General features: G+C 49.3%; 5 protein-coding genes across 5 annotated transcripts; 2 read left to right on the forward strand and 3 right to left on the reverse strand.

The window, feature by feature from the left end:
- Positions 1-759: 759 nt before the first annotated feature.
- ATEG_04051 (translation initiation factor eIF2 subunit alpha) lies at positions 760-1,904 on the reverse strand (the record flags this gene model as incomplete). The annotated part of the gene is made up of 4 exons (XM_001213229.1): positions 760-1,237; positions 1,296-1,503; positions 1,585-1,747; positions 1,827-1,904. The coding sequence occupies 4 exons, from the start codon at positions 1,902-1,904 to the stop codon at positions 760-762; spliced, it is 927 nt and encodes a 308-aa protein (XP_001213229.1).
- Positions 1,905-2,553: 649 nt separating this feature from the next.
- ATEG_04052 (SulP family inorganic anion transporter) lies at positions 2,554-5,016 on the forward strand (the record flags this gene model as incomplete). Its single annotated transcript, XM_001213230.1, has 4 exons — positions 2,554-2,972; positions 3,043-3,672; positions 3,729-4,248; positions 4,312-5,016. The coding sequence occupies 4 exons, from the start codon at positions 2,554-2,556 to the stop codon at positions 5,014-5,016; spliced, it is 2,274 nt and encodes a 757-aa protein (XP_001213230.1).
- Positions 5,017-5,298: 282 nt separating this feature from the next.
- Positions 5,299-6,747, reverse strand: ATEG_04053 (uncharacterized protein; the record flags this gene model as incomplete). Its single annotated transcript, XM_001213231.1, has 3 exons — positions 5,299-6,377; positions 6,561-6,576; positions 6,670-6,747. The coding sequence occupies 3 exons, from the start codon at positions 6,745-6,747 to the stop codon at positions 5,299-5,301; spliced, it is 1,173 nt and encodes a 390-aa protein (XP_001213231.1).
- A 1,607-nt stretch (positions 6,748-8,354) lies between these two features.
- Positions 8,355-10,115, forward strand: ATEG_04054 (uncharacterized protein; the record flags this gene model as incomplete). The annotated part of the gene is made up of 2 exons (XM_001213232.1): positions 8,355-8,748; positions 8,935-10,115. 2 exons carry the CDS (start codon positions 8,355-8,357, stop codon positions 10,113-10,115), a joined length of 1,575 nt encoding a protein of 524 aa, XP_001213232.1.
- A 1,605-nt stretch (positions 10,116-11,720) lies between these two features.
- On the reverse strand, positions 11,721-13,124 carry ATEG_04055 (F-box protein; the record flags this gene model as incomplete). The annotated part of the gene is made up of 3 exons (XM_001213233.1): positions 11,721-12,345; positions 12,399-12,911; positions 12,985-13,124. The coding sequence occupies 3 exons, from the start codon at positions 13,122-13,124 to the stop codon at positions 11,721-11,723; spliced, it is 1,278 nt and encodes a 425-aa protein (XP_001213233.1).
- Between the last annotated feature and the right edge of the window lie 463 nt (positions 13,125-13,587).

Here is a 13,587-nt window from a genome sequence, read left to right on the forward strand (position 1 = left end):
ATGTCCTTCCAGCGACCTTGTTAATCGGAAAAGGTTGGAGAATTATTGCCTGGGAAGGATGGGGGAGGAGAGAGATAAGGGAGAGAGAGAGAGAACAGGGAGAAGGACAGAGGGAGATTCTAAGCTCAAGGACTAACCATATCAGGCTCGATCGCGGATCTTCCTTTGCCCCACTTCCTGCACCCCCCTCATCCCCATCACTATCCATGATATCTCAAGATATGCTACAAGTGATTGATACCAAGAACAAGTACCGCATTCCCAGTGGCTTATGTAGGTGCACTCCAAACAAAGATTGATCCAAACGCATCGGCCTTCTTTTGCAGAATAAGAAAAAGGGGTCTAGAAAGCACCACTGGCGTGATCCGTAGACCAACGAAAGCTTTATGTACATGAGAACGCGGAATCAAGTCCCTGTCATTCGGGGCGCACGCAGTGCAGTCATCAACAGCGATCCAAACAACATCCAAGAATCAACCGAATTCAACCATTGTCCTTGACGCTGCTGTTGATCCCAATGCCGCCAATACGCACATAAAACCATCTTCCGTCTCATTAAATCATGTCACGTTCGAAACACTCTTCTATTGAAACTTTTCCCTTCCATTGCCTCGACAGAACCCAAACAATCACCGGCACCCACACACCCATCCGACATGCCGCTTGAATCCAGCTCAGATGGACGTTCTGATCAAATCAATATATCGAGTGGATCAGTCGACCCGAATGGGCATGGGTGGTTGCAAATGAGCTGGCTGTTTACTCAGGGACACCCTCGTCGCTCTCAGACAAGCTCTCATCACCGCTGACTTCCATGTTCTCACGCTCACGCTTCTCCATAAGCTCCTGGAGCGCAGCATCATCGTGCTCAGTGACGGCCTTGGGAGCCATCTTGACGATACATCCACCGCCGGACTCCTTGATCTTGGCCTCGATCCGCTGAATGGCCTCTTCGAGAGTCTTGATACCAACGGCCTTATCCAGGCACTGGCTCGTCAGGACGTACAAGGGAGGAGCGACCAGCTTCACCTTGATCTGGTTGTCGACGGTGTTGCTCTCCTCGGCGGTGCGCAGGGCGGTCTTCACAGCGTCGATGCCCTCGTAGCCGAAGCAGGTAACCTCGATATCCGCACGGACCTTGGTGGGGTGAGGCGTCAGTCTCTTGCCGATGTAGTTCGTGAGTTCCTTCTTCACAGCCTCGCTGGGGAATTCGATCTCGTTCCAGACGTCGGGGTTACTGAGAAGAATGTGAGTCACTCGCCAATAGGGACTGGTGGAATGGAATAGCATCTTACGTGATAGAGATCTTGAAAGCATCGTGCGAATGGCCGTATTTGCGGTTCAAGGGCCATGCGATCGTCTGGTATAGCGTCTCCAGAGGGGTCTGGGTGGCCTCTGCGACGTGGCGCATGATGGAGTGCACCGCCTTGCTCTTGTTGTATCTCTCTTCACACTTGACCACATCCTCAGGGGAGACTCGCCGCTTGGACAGATCGATATAACCTGCAGAGGGTGGTGGATGTTAGCAAATCTGTCTTTCACCCTGTTGTGTAACCGCTATCTCCGCGGGTGGGAGGGTCTAACCTTTTTCCTTGTCGACACGAAGCACGATCACAACCTCGTTGCGTCCGATACGGATGAGCTTCTGGATACTACGAATACGTCTTCGCGACAGTTCGGAGAGCAGGATCATTCCGTCGATGTTGTCGTATTCGAGGAGCTTGACGTACGCGCCCATTTCGGCGATCTGCAGGGGACAAAACAGGAGCGGTTAGAGACTTTCGTGACCGCCGAAGTAACTCCTCCATAGCCTGGCAGATGCTTACCTGCTTGACATTGACCATGACATAGCTATCGACCTCCGGGTACTTCTCCTCGTAGAAGCGGCAATTTGTTAACGACATTTTGGCGGGGTTGCGTCTCGAGACGAAGCGAAACGGGAAAACGATTGGGTGACTGGAGAATGCGAGAAAGCGACGCTTTGAGAAAAGCTTTCTGTGGGGTCTTCCTGCTAAGAGGTCGAAGAAACCGAAGACAGCGTCGAAGGGAGGAGCAGGTCAATCAGTGGAGGGACTCAAAGCACAATTCGGATGACTTTGTGGCGGCTCAAAACCCACTTTGGGCTTTTGCGCAGTGGTCACGTGCCTTGTGTTCCCTCACCGCTCGGCAGAATCCGATAATGGGTCTTATCGTCCAGCGAATGTTGCGGTCAACGTCGCTTTCAAGGTTTTCCAAATGTCTTTTGCTTTTAGACAAGGAGGACTCATTCGCAATTCATATAGATTCTGCTAATTCCACCCATGCACTCCTGCGCTGCATAGAACCGCTTTCACATAGACTCTTCCTGCCATTGAGACTCGTTCGATTTCGCATCTTGGAGCCGATAATCCCTCAGACTAGAAGTGGCGCTACTCATATGACTCGCTCAGTAATTGACGCGGTTTCACTCTAGCTTTCTGCTGGAAAACTTTTCTTTCCCTGCATTTTTCCATATGGCGCCCTCGGGAATCATAACATTGCATTGATTTATCAACGTTTAGTTCTCCGCAAACCATGTCCGAGTCGGATTCAATCCACAACCCGGCTCAACTCCGCTCATTGCGGGACCGCGTTCTCGATATCTTTCGGGCTGCATCACCAAGCAACTCAGCAGTCGAGGGCACTCCAGGACCCTCAGAGCACTCGCCTCGAAAACCTGACGATCGAACCCGCCTCCTAGATTCCTACGACGGCCGGGAGCCCGCGTGCGGCCTGAAGGGCTCTTGCGATCATGGTACTTTCTCACCGCAAGTGGAGCGAGAGGATACTCCGCAATGGGATGGAAGCTCCATGCAGCAAGTCGACGGGTTGAGGTTTGGCGATGGCCACCATAGTCGGCAGCGTAGCGGAGAATCAGGCTATGTACAAGGCCCGGAGAATATGCGTTCCATGGAGTCTTCATCGGTCCTTTCGGTATCGAATCGCAAGTCGCAGTATGTTATCTCGTCGATGTGGTCTCTTGGGTATTATCGGTTTGACGGATCGTTACTGACAGTCTCTCAGGTATATATCGTACTACATCCCGTTTCTCAATTGGATCACTCAATATCGCTGGTCTTGGCTCCGGGGCGATTTGATTGCTGCGACAACCGTTGCATCGATTTACATTCCCATGGCATTGTCTTTGTCCTCGAACCTTGCGCACGCGCCTCCGATTAACGGCCTGTATTCCTTCGTGATCAACCCGTTCATTTATGCCATACTGGGAAGCAGTCCCCTGCTAGTAGTGGGACCCGAGGCCGCGGGGTCATTGTTGACCGGAACAATCGTCAAATCCAGCGTCAAACAAGGCAATTCAAAGGAAGACGATGATATTGCAAATGCTATGGTGGTCGGGGTAGCCACTGCCATGGCTGGGGCTATGATACTTGTTGCTGGATTGACCCGGTTAGGGTTCTTGGACAATGTCCTAAGCCGCCCTTTCTTACGAGGTTTCATCACTGCCATTGGGTTTGTTATATTCGTGGATCAACTCATCCCGGAACTTGGACTCGCGCACGTGGCGAAAGATGTGGGCGTAAGCCACGGGACCACCGTCGAGAAGCTGGTCTTCTTGGTAGGGAATGTCGGATCTTGCCATACCCTGACGGCTGCAGTAGCTTTTGGTAGCTTCGCCGTCATAATGTTGTTCCGGTACGTAGTGACCCAGCACCGGACCTGCGGAGGTGGAAACTTACACATCATCATAGGACGCTCAAAAAGTGGCTCGAACCGAGATACCCCCAGGTGGTCTACTTCCCGGACCGTGTGCTTGTCGTCATCCTCTCAGCCATCCTGACATGGCGCCTTGGTTGGGATAAGAAAGGGCTTGAGATCTTGGGCGCAACCAAAAATTCAGGAAGCGGCGTTTTTGCGTTCAAATGGCCTTTCCAGTTCAGCCACATGAAGCACATGCGTACTGCAATGAGCACCTCCTTCATCATTGCACTCCTTGGTTTCTTCGAATCCTCCGTTGCTGCAAAGGGGCTCAATAACATGGGTCGGGACGGTGTACAGGGGATGGCCGTCAGTGCCAACAGGGAGATGGTCGCCCTGGGAGTTGCCAATGTTGTTGGCGGATGCTTCATGGCCCTACCTGCGTTCGGTGGGTACGGTCGAAGCAAAGTCAACGCATCCACCGGCGCTCGGTCGCCCATGAGTTGTATCTTTTTGAGCATTATCACGCTCATTTGCATCCTGGTACTCTTACCATATCTGTACTATCTCCCGGTACGTTGTTGTCACCTCCCCTGCTGCAACCATTTTGAACTCGTTGACTGACGTTTGCCTTAGAAAGCTGTCCTCTGTTCTATGATATCCGTGGTCGCCTTCAGTTTAATAGAAGAGTGTCCACATGATCTGGCATTTTTCATTCGCCTGCGCGGATGGACGGAGCTAGCACTGATGATTCTCATTTTTGTTTCGACTATCTTTTACTCGCTGGAGTTGGGAATCGCGTTGGGAATCGGGCTATCTATTCTGATACTCATTCGCCACTCCACCCAGCCACGGATTCAGATTCTGGGGAAAGTCGCTGGAACATCCGACCGGTTCGACAACGCCGAACTTCATCCCGAAAACGTGGAGCTGGTTGACGGCGCACTCATCGTCAAGATTCCCGAGCCGCTGACCTTCGCGAACACAGGCGACCTGAAGAACCGCCTTCGCCGACTGGAGCTGTATGGGACTAACCGAGCGCATCCCTCTCTGCCCCGCACACGACCGCCAGAGCACAACAAGAACATCATCTTCGACGTGCACGGTGTCACCAGCATCGACGGCTCTGGCACACAGGTCTTGTACGAGATTGTCGACGGGTATGCGGCGCAGGGCGTGAGGGTGTTTTTCTGCCGGCTGCCTACTCGCAATGTCTTCCGCATGTTCGAAAGAAGCGGGATCGTCGACCGGTGCGGAGGAATGTCGCATTTTGTCCACCGTGTCGACGAGGCGCTGAGACTTGCCGAATCGGAATCGGAAACCCAGACACTGGAAGCGTGAGGCTTCTCGCGAACTTGAGCGACCTTTGTTGCATATTTGACGGTCCTGACATGTAATGTCCACATTTGACGACTGACGACATCGCACGCATAAACACGATTGCAATGTTTGCTTGGAATTATTGCTGTATATATCCAGCTGGGCTGCGGCTATTGAACGGAGAGGCCCACCAGTTTCGATGACGAACATAGTGAGTGAGATTCTGTATAATAAAGCATGTCCCACCTATGCAGAGGGACACTGCGAAATAAGACACTGTTTTCCAGCAGAACCTCGCTGTGTTCATGTAGCTTCCACGTCGTTAGAGACAGCCCTGCGTAAGACAGCTTGGAGGAGCGCCTCGCTAGCCCGCAGCGCGCGACGGTCACTTTCCGTCTGAGCATCCGCATCACCGTCGGCCAGTTGATCCGTGGTAGGACGCTGAGATTTCGTATTTGTAACTAGTTTCAGTCTGCCCTCGCTGGCCAGAACAAAACCTCCACACGCGATCTTCGTGAGTCTAATATGCTCACCCTCGGGGGTGTTACGGGAGACGGGGGTAGCAGAAAAGTCCAACTTCATGGCCAAATGCTTCGCCATGTAGGCAGAGAGACCGGAGAGGACGGCACCAGACGGGTTCTCGGGCCGAACAAAGCTCGCCAGAGAGGCGCGCGGGATGTTGACGTTGAGCGTCCTCAGCGCGGGGGCAACGGACGGCGAAAACGCGAGCGTCAGCTGAAGCTCTTTCACGACGTTCTGGAGGATAGTCTCGTCATGCTTGGCGGCCAGGCGGGTGACGTACGTCTCCAGACAGGCGCACATGATATGGGACGGCAGACGGAGGACAGAGCAGTATGTGTCGAAGTTGGCCGCGAGGAAGGTGATGAATGTCTGACGCAGCGGGTTGGGGAGCCGTGTCAGCAGCAGCGGCAAGTAGGTCGTAGCGCTTGTTTCTCTTCGCGCGCGGGACTCGTCCTCCGGCGGAGCGAGGAGCGCAGCCTTGTAGACGGCGTTTTCGTACTCCAGGACCACGAGGATTCCAGAAGAGCGCCACAGATATCCATCCGGTGTACTGGCCGGCGGCTGTCCCGGGTCGAGCAGCGAGAGCGTCGGCATCAACTCCCAGGTGCAGTTTGTGAGGGCGCCTGTCCGAGACAGGGCGTCATCGTCGGTGCCTGTCCCGGCGCTCTGCAACCCGGCGAATGCATTTCCAGTGATTTGATCGCGCAGACGAGCCGCGTAGGCTTTTAGTGCGGCAGGGTTATCGAGAACGGTGTGGAATTCCTTCTCATGATGCAGGGGCGAAAGACGATGCAATGTCCATGAAGAGTTTAGGAGCTGTTGGGCGTTGGCTGCGGCCATTGCGGCGCTGATTGGAGAAACTGCTATGTGGTTTGGCAACCTGTCCAGTATCACATATCTCTTCTCGATAATCCTCTCTTCCAGACAGCTTTATGGAAGATGTTTGATGATCGCAAATAGTGTGGTTATCTCAAGCATCTGAAGACGCGACGCGCAAACAAGACAAACAAACTGCCGCCAAGACTCATGCTGTCTCTACTTACGGTCTAGCGTGTCTCGCTAATCTATGCAGATTGGGAACGAGAACTAAATGGATGTAGTTTCTTTCTTCCAATGCGTTCTCATAGTGCAAGCTCAGTTTTTTCGGCTTACATAGAGAGGGGACAAGACATATTTGCCTTTGTCAAGCCATCCCAGGTAGGAAATCAGCTCAGGGCGATCATTGGACATGGCGGGCGTTAGATTCTGAGGCCATTAGTTCATCAAGATGGGGAACTGGAGGCAGCCTCTCAGACTACTTATGCCTTATATGATGTTGATGGACTCCTCAAAACCCGCAAATACCGACTGACGGGGTTTGGGGCTATGGGAATAGCGAACACTGCACACCAGTCACGTAGATAAGGATACCAATCTTTCCGTACATCGGACAACTTTCGCACAAGTGGCCACTGGGGCCCGTATTAATACCTTTAATTATCCCGAAAACTGTAAAACTTATATAATAACTACTGTAAAAATACAAACTATTATATTATTAAAACCGCAGAGTATTTATAGAACAGTAATTTTAGTATTTTACTAAAAATATAACGTATATTAGATCTTTAAATAAATCTATTAAAAATCTTATAAAGAAATCCTTTACCGGAATAAATAACAACTATATTAAATTAATTAATATAAAGATTATAAACTATTATAATAGTCTTACTAGACTAACTAGTGAATGAGGCCAGATTTAGGAGGCCAGGTAATTTGACAGGTATCTACTCTACTAAACTATTATATTTTTAGCTATGGTAGCTATAGATGTGACAACAGGCTGACCGGACCTTACTTTGTATGATAGAGGACTCGAAAACGGTGATTAGTTAATAACCAATGTCTGTCTAGCTCATGCTCCCCGATACGTTTTACTCGCCCTGTGCAACTACGGCATCTTCGCGGCTTGGAATTTTATGATGCTATCTTTAAACCCTGCATTTCTTTCAGCAGCTCACATCGCTCAAAGTGGTTGGCACGACTTGGAAGGCGGGGCATGGCTGGTAGTCCTTGAGCCATAGTGTCTCTCCCATGCCAATATGGAAATGAGGTGCTAGCTGACTTTGCTGTGGACAAGGATGGTGTCGAAAGAGTTCTTAATAGCTACGCAGCCGCGAGAAGTCTGCCGCGAGCCACAGAGTCCCAACGTCCTCGCTCAGAAGCCATGAGGTTTGACTCTCACAAGAGTCAAAGCCTGTAAGCAGCTACGTGACCCCTACCGTTATCGTCTAGCCAAAAAGCTCTTCGATGAACAAGAGCGCACCCGGCTTGAATGACGACTCCGATCAATACTCGAGGTGCTAGATAACCTTCCAGACAACGGCGGCGTATGTCCCTTTCTTCTGCCCGTGCGGAAAGTACTAATATTGAAGACTCTATGAATATGGTACCCCGTTTGCCAAGGACCCCTGACGCAAGATGCCACGACAAGGGCATAGGAGACATGATCCTAGCAGAGGTTCAGCTGGAAGATCCTAGCAACGGGTATGCTCCAATGTATAAATGTCATCGCCCAGCTGGTGCCGTGTTAGTCGACCTGCCGGAGCCAGTTGATTCGAGCTGCGCCTGGACTGTCAGTCTTGTTTGGTCTTCATATTGCTTTTTTGACCTGTCGGCTCAGCCTGCCTGGCGTTTGCCGCAGCAAAGGGCATCAACACAACCCTGTCATAGCCCCAGCATAGCCCCAGCATAGCCCAGCATAGCTTGCAGTCCTTACACATATAAATGGAACCTTCAAGGCTCAAATAGTTACGTTCGATAAGATACCAGTCTGCCGCTTTCATCCTGTAAACATGCCATCAGTGCCTCTGCGGCATGATACCTACACCGATTACCTCGGTTCGCTACTTCCACAGTGGCCAGAATATCGGGGTTTGCATGAATTTCTGCAGGAGGACCAGCCTCCTGACTTAGTATCGAATACTCAGGCGCTTATCATCGGCTCCACAACTGATGGATTGATCACTCGACGATTTGACGAGATTGCTCCATTTCAAAGTGCTTTGGATCAACGATCGTCGAACACGAGAATCCGCTTGATTTTGATCAGTTATCAAGACATTCAGACACTAAAAAAGGGCTTCGTTGATACTGTTGGATTGAAGTTTGATATTGATCCCCTCTTTTTCTGCAACCACCTCGGTACTGGCCTTTTGGATCCCGTACGAAACAGGTCGGATAGAATTGGTATATCAACATATTCGCTGCTTTCATCTCATAACCGATCTTTCGAACTCGGTCAGCTACTCTATTTACATGCATCAGTCTTACTTCTTGAGACAGAAGGTGAAGGCACTCGAACTCAATCGACTAGTACGTATCCTGACCGCTGTACACTGTCCTTCTGATCCAATTTCCTAAGATTTACTATAGTCTTTATTCTCCTTCGGACCGGGAAGAACTCGTGTACATCTGCTGCTCTAGAACTAGATAAACCTAGTGCTAATGGCCCCTCTCGCTCGGTTCGAAAGATAGGATCGCGCACGACGTTCCTGGACCGTTATTGCGCCCTGCTTGCGGAATGGACCCCCGAAAGGGTAACAGCAGCCAACCGGAGCGCTATCGAATTCATACATCCTTTTTTCCAACTCTTCGCTCTTGAGATCAAACAACATATGGAAAGTTCTTCCAAGTGGACGGAGGACGAAGTTATCTCTCTGCTTGAGGTACCCGAAGCAGCTCTTCGTCTAAAAGGGCTCGATTATGACTTTCACGCTCAGATTTATCGCCAAAGTATGGAGATGGACATCAAGTCTCTGGAAAGCACTATCAATGCCCTCCGCAGCCCTGGCTTAAGGCAAATTGCAGAGACAGAAAGCACGCTCGACTCACAGAGATGGCGTGACATTCTGCACGACTATGAGCACCTCCTTGAGAAGGCAATGCGAAACTCACATTCATTTGAAGCCTACGAAGCTCGATGTTTGAATCGATTTGGTCTTATGGTCTCAACTAAATCAACATCACTGGCTGAGAGCGTTGGCCGCATCAGCATACTGGCTTTTATCTTTGTCCCATTGTCATTCATCACATCCTTCTTTGGCATGAATACCATTGAGTTTGGTTCTGGTAGTGTGAGGCTCTGGACTTTCATTGTTAGCGCTACTGCATTGATACTTACAGTCTTTGTGGCATGGTTGCTTTCCAGCTGGATAGCCAGCCTTATCAACGATCTGCGGGAGAATTTCTATGGCTTCAAAATTCGGATCGGGGTTTTGAGAAAGTTTGCTGTGATATCACCGCTAAATGCTTTGTTGCTAGCATGGTTCTCCCTCACTCACCGACCGAGGCAATTCCAACGTTATCTTTTACATCTCGGCATCTGGTGCGTCTTGGGATTGGGCGATGACTGGGACGAGCCCCAATTTGGGCCGGAACAGCAACAAACCTTGGCTTTGTCTCAGTTTTGGATAACAAGAGGGCTTGAGATGACCAAGATCACTGGAAAAAGGGGCTGGCAGAACTCATCCTTTTATAGCAGATGGCGTGCGAGGAGAAATCAACAATCCTCAACTACAGGTGCTGGATCGTCAAACTCGAGCCAAGGAAACTGAGAGCAAGCGATGAGCTCTTCCCCAAGGAAAATGGGAAATCTGGTTCAGTGTTATTGTTGACTATACTTCACAGGGCTCACCAATCTGGCCACTCGACTTCTGTGACGAACTGAGACATTCAAGGAAGGTGGAAAGGGGCTCTTCGAGAAGCTTGACATAGCGAAGTGGAAGTCTGTCATATGTATTTAGTTCTCCTTTTGTTCTCTCTATCTTCTCCTTCCCTTTTCTCTCCCCATTTGGATCCTTCATGTAATGGTACTGCATGTTCTATCTTGCTCTTGACCGTAAGAATTCCTAGACGATTTTCGGATAAATCATACTCAGTACGATTGAAGATGTGTGGCCCCAGGGCAAACGCTTGCATTCATCAGAGCAGGGAAGGAGTAAGGAGGAAGCGCCATACTGCCACAGGTATCTTCCAGTTGCTGATTATTGACGGATGGTGCAGGATACAATCCTTTCTGAGGGCGCACATGTTGTAGTGCAGGGTTAGTAGAGGGTCGTCTGAGGGTGGCCGCAGCAGAGCAAGATGGCAAGTAGTAGCTGATAAGGTGAAAATGCTGGCCGGAGGAGGTGATGATGCTGAAGGACAGCTTCACGAATCCGTCCTAGCTGTATGACCCCCGCCTTATAGTAAACCTGTATTTAGAACAACTATAAGTCTTTAGATTATTATCAAACCAGGGCGTCTTGTATTAGGTGCTGAGACCTCACCGCCCATATAAATTACCTCAGACTTTAGTTAGACAGTCCCCTGCACCTCGCTCCTAGACCTTACACCGGACCGCAGAGCTCCGGAAATAATCTCTAAATAGCAGTTAAGATTAATTATAAATAGAGCTATTTTTCTAGTAAATTTTAGATAAATCAGAGTCCTTACTATAGTTTTATTTAAATAATAGATTATATAGTAATTTAGATATCTATATATTCAATAATTATAAATCTAGATTTTCTTTAAAAGACGTCTAAAAATTAATCTACTATCTATTTTATTAAATTTTAAAATCTTTTTAAAGTTATTACCTTTTATATTAAAAAGAATTATTTCACTATTTTTCTGCATAACTATATTTATTAATCTTATTATTACTATACTAGTATACTACTTAGTACTTTATAAGTAAAACATAGATCTAACTGTAAATAACTAGATATATATATATAAATATCTATTATAGTAAAATATGTTTTTTATAGATGTTGTATTATACGTAGTAATATATTTATTATTAATATTATAATTTTACTATATTAAGCGGAACTATAGTAATATAACAGTATAATAACGCCAAACATTCCCCGTATACTATCATTACTATAACAAGTACAAAGCCAGTCCAACCCAACAGGCTTATTCGAGGCTCTATAGTTGAGCACAAGCCAAGTATTCGCTTCAGTAGTGACTCCAACGCAGGAATAATACTGAGATGCAGCTGTCATTTTGAGATATTCAATCCGTACTATGTACGTGATATAGACTGGCCCATCTGGCTGATCATGTCCGTATGTCCGTATGCTTCATCTACTGGGTAACATGTACCAGAAACCCCGAAACGCCAGAAATGCGCCAAATGTAAACAATGCACGCTAAATGATAACAGTCTATGCAAGCCATCCTTCCGAGGCATGACAGCTTTCACACCCGATGAGGATGGGCAACCCCTCCCAGACAGGAACAAGTTCTGCGTCGTGTGGCGTTATCCTTCTCCGGGCCATCTCGCGTCTAGCCGCATCAAACCAGACGTCCTCAACGGAAGAATGCAGGTGCGCATTTGGGATCCGCTCAAAGACGATCGATTCCATGTCATCCTTCTCGTTTACTGTGATGTCGTGATGGAAATTGTGCATGAAATCTTTTCTCTGAGTTCGCTGGCTGCCACCATCCCCAATCTCGGCAGAGAAGTATTCCACAATCCGAGTGAACGGTGATACGGTGAGGAGTGAGCCAATCCAGCTGTCGTCCCGAGGGCCTTGCTCGTCGGGTGGCACTGTATACCGCATATACGAGACTAGCAGTTGGAAGCAGTGATGGGTGGACACAAGAGTAGAGTTGTTGGTAAAGGGAGGCTCTCGAAGAATCCGCGCCTGCAGCTCGCGATACATCGACATGCGATCGTCAGGATGGACGCGGACGGGAAGCCGCCCGACCTCGAATTCACGTAGAAGGATATTCGTCTGCTCTCGCCTAGCCCGACTATAGGCTTCGAGGAAGTAAAGAGTGTAATACCTGCGACAAACGAGTCAGGATACTGTGCAGGGCAGGGAAGCAGATGTACCTACATAAGCGGCGTGATATAGAACCAAATCCTCGCAACGGTATGCTTTTGAAACGCAGTACGTTCCTTCCTGGAAGGAAACATGGTCTTCATGTACACGGTCTCGTGGTGCATGAAGCGATCCATGACGCGGTCTGCTAGGTAATAGCTCAGCGTCGCGCAGAGGTTCTGCCGGCGTCGCAGGCTGTAGACATAACGAAATGAATATATGTGGCCACCCTTCACGCTCTCAGTCGGGGGAAACAGGTCGGACAAGATAACGACGTCGTCTTCCGGGTTGCGAGTGTAGGTCCGCTCATTATTTATCGGGGAGGGAAGGGTCCCATGGCGGCGCTGTCGGAGGTACTGCCGGGTGATGGCATGTTCGTTGGAGGAAATCAGTCGGAAAAAGGCGGTACAGACGAGTTTCAACTTAAGTAGGTCCTTGATGCCACAATGGCCGAATATCTTAATCTGGAGCTCGACGGGAAGGATGTCCCAGGATGATGACGTAGGAATCAAATTGGACTTGTCAATCCTGTGGGTGAGTTAGCGATAGATCAGCTAGATGGTCTTCTAGCATTAGACGCTCGACGAAATGATATACGCACACTGATACGGATGACATGGACGAGGGAACGGGGCAGTGTTTCGAGGGGTTTCCCTTGGTAGCTTCCGATTTCCTCCTCCCTCGGGAGATGGAGGCGCGAGCCTTTCTCACATTCAGGAGGAGCTGATGCATTGGATTCATCGTCAGGGTCGAAAGAGTCCAGCTCCAGCATGAGGGCCGGCGGAGAAAGAGGATGTCACCATGGAGGTGACGTTCACGCAGGATTTAGCTGATGGGTTTGTTCATAGTAGGAGTGGCAGGCTATTTTCTCCGCCTCCCGCTGGTGGTTGCAGATGAGGGGAGCTGAGTCAGCCGGCTTTGGCATGGATCGATACTACGTGCTATTAAAAGCATGGGACGGAAGTTGGTCACTTCGACTGTTTCAGATGCTCTCTGACAGTGATCCTTCGGGTTTCTCCCATGTGCTTGTTCTGTGTGCTTGAGTCTATAGGGCTCTGATATAGATGTCAGCAAAACTGTTGAACACGAGGTTGAAACCAATCAGAACCGGTCCTTATACTGCACCTATCCAAGACAAGATCCTTGCTTCCTTTCTAGAACATTAACCTGCTCAACTGTCACCGGGCATAACCAAACAACCAAG

The sequence above is a fragment of the Aspergillus terreus genome, genomic scaffold, assembly GCF_000149615.1.
Source record: "Aspergillus terreus NIH2624 scaffold_5 genomic scaffold, whole genome shotgun sequence".
NCBI classification, from domain to species: domain Eukaryota; kingdom Fungi; phylum Ascomycota; class Eurotiomycetes; order Eurotiales; family Aspergillaceae; genus Aspergillus; species Aspergillus terreus.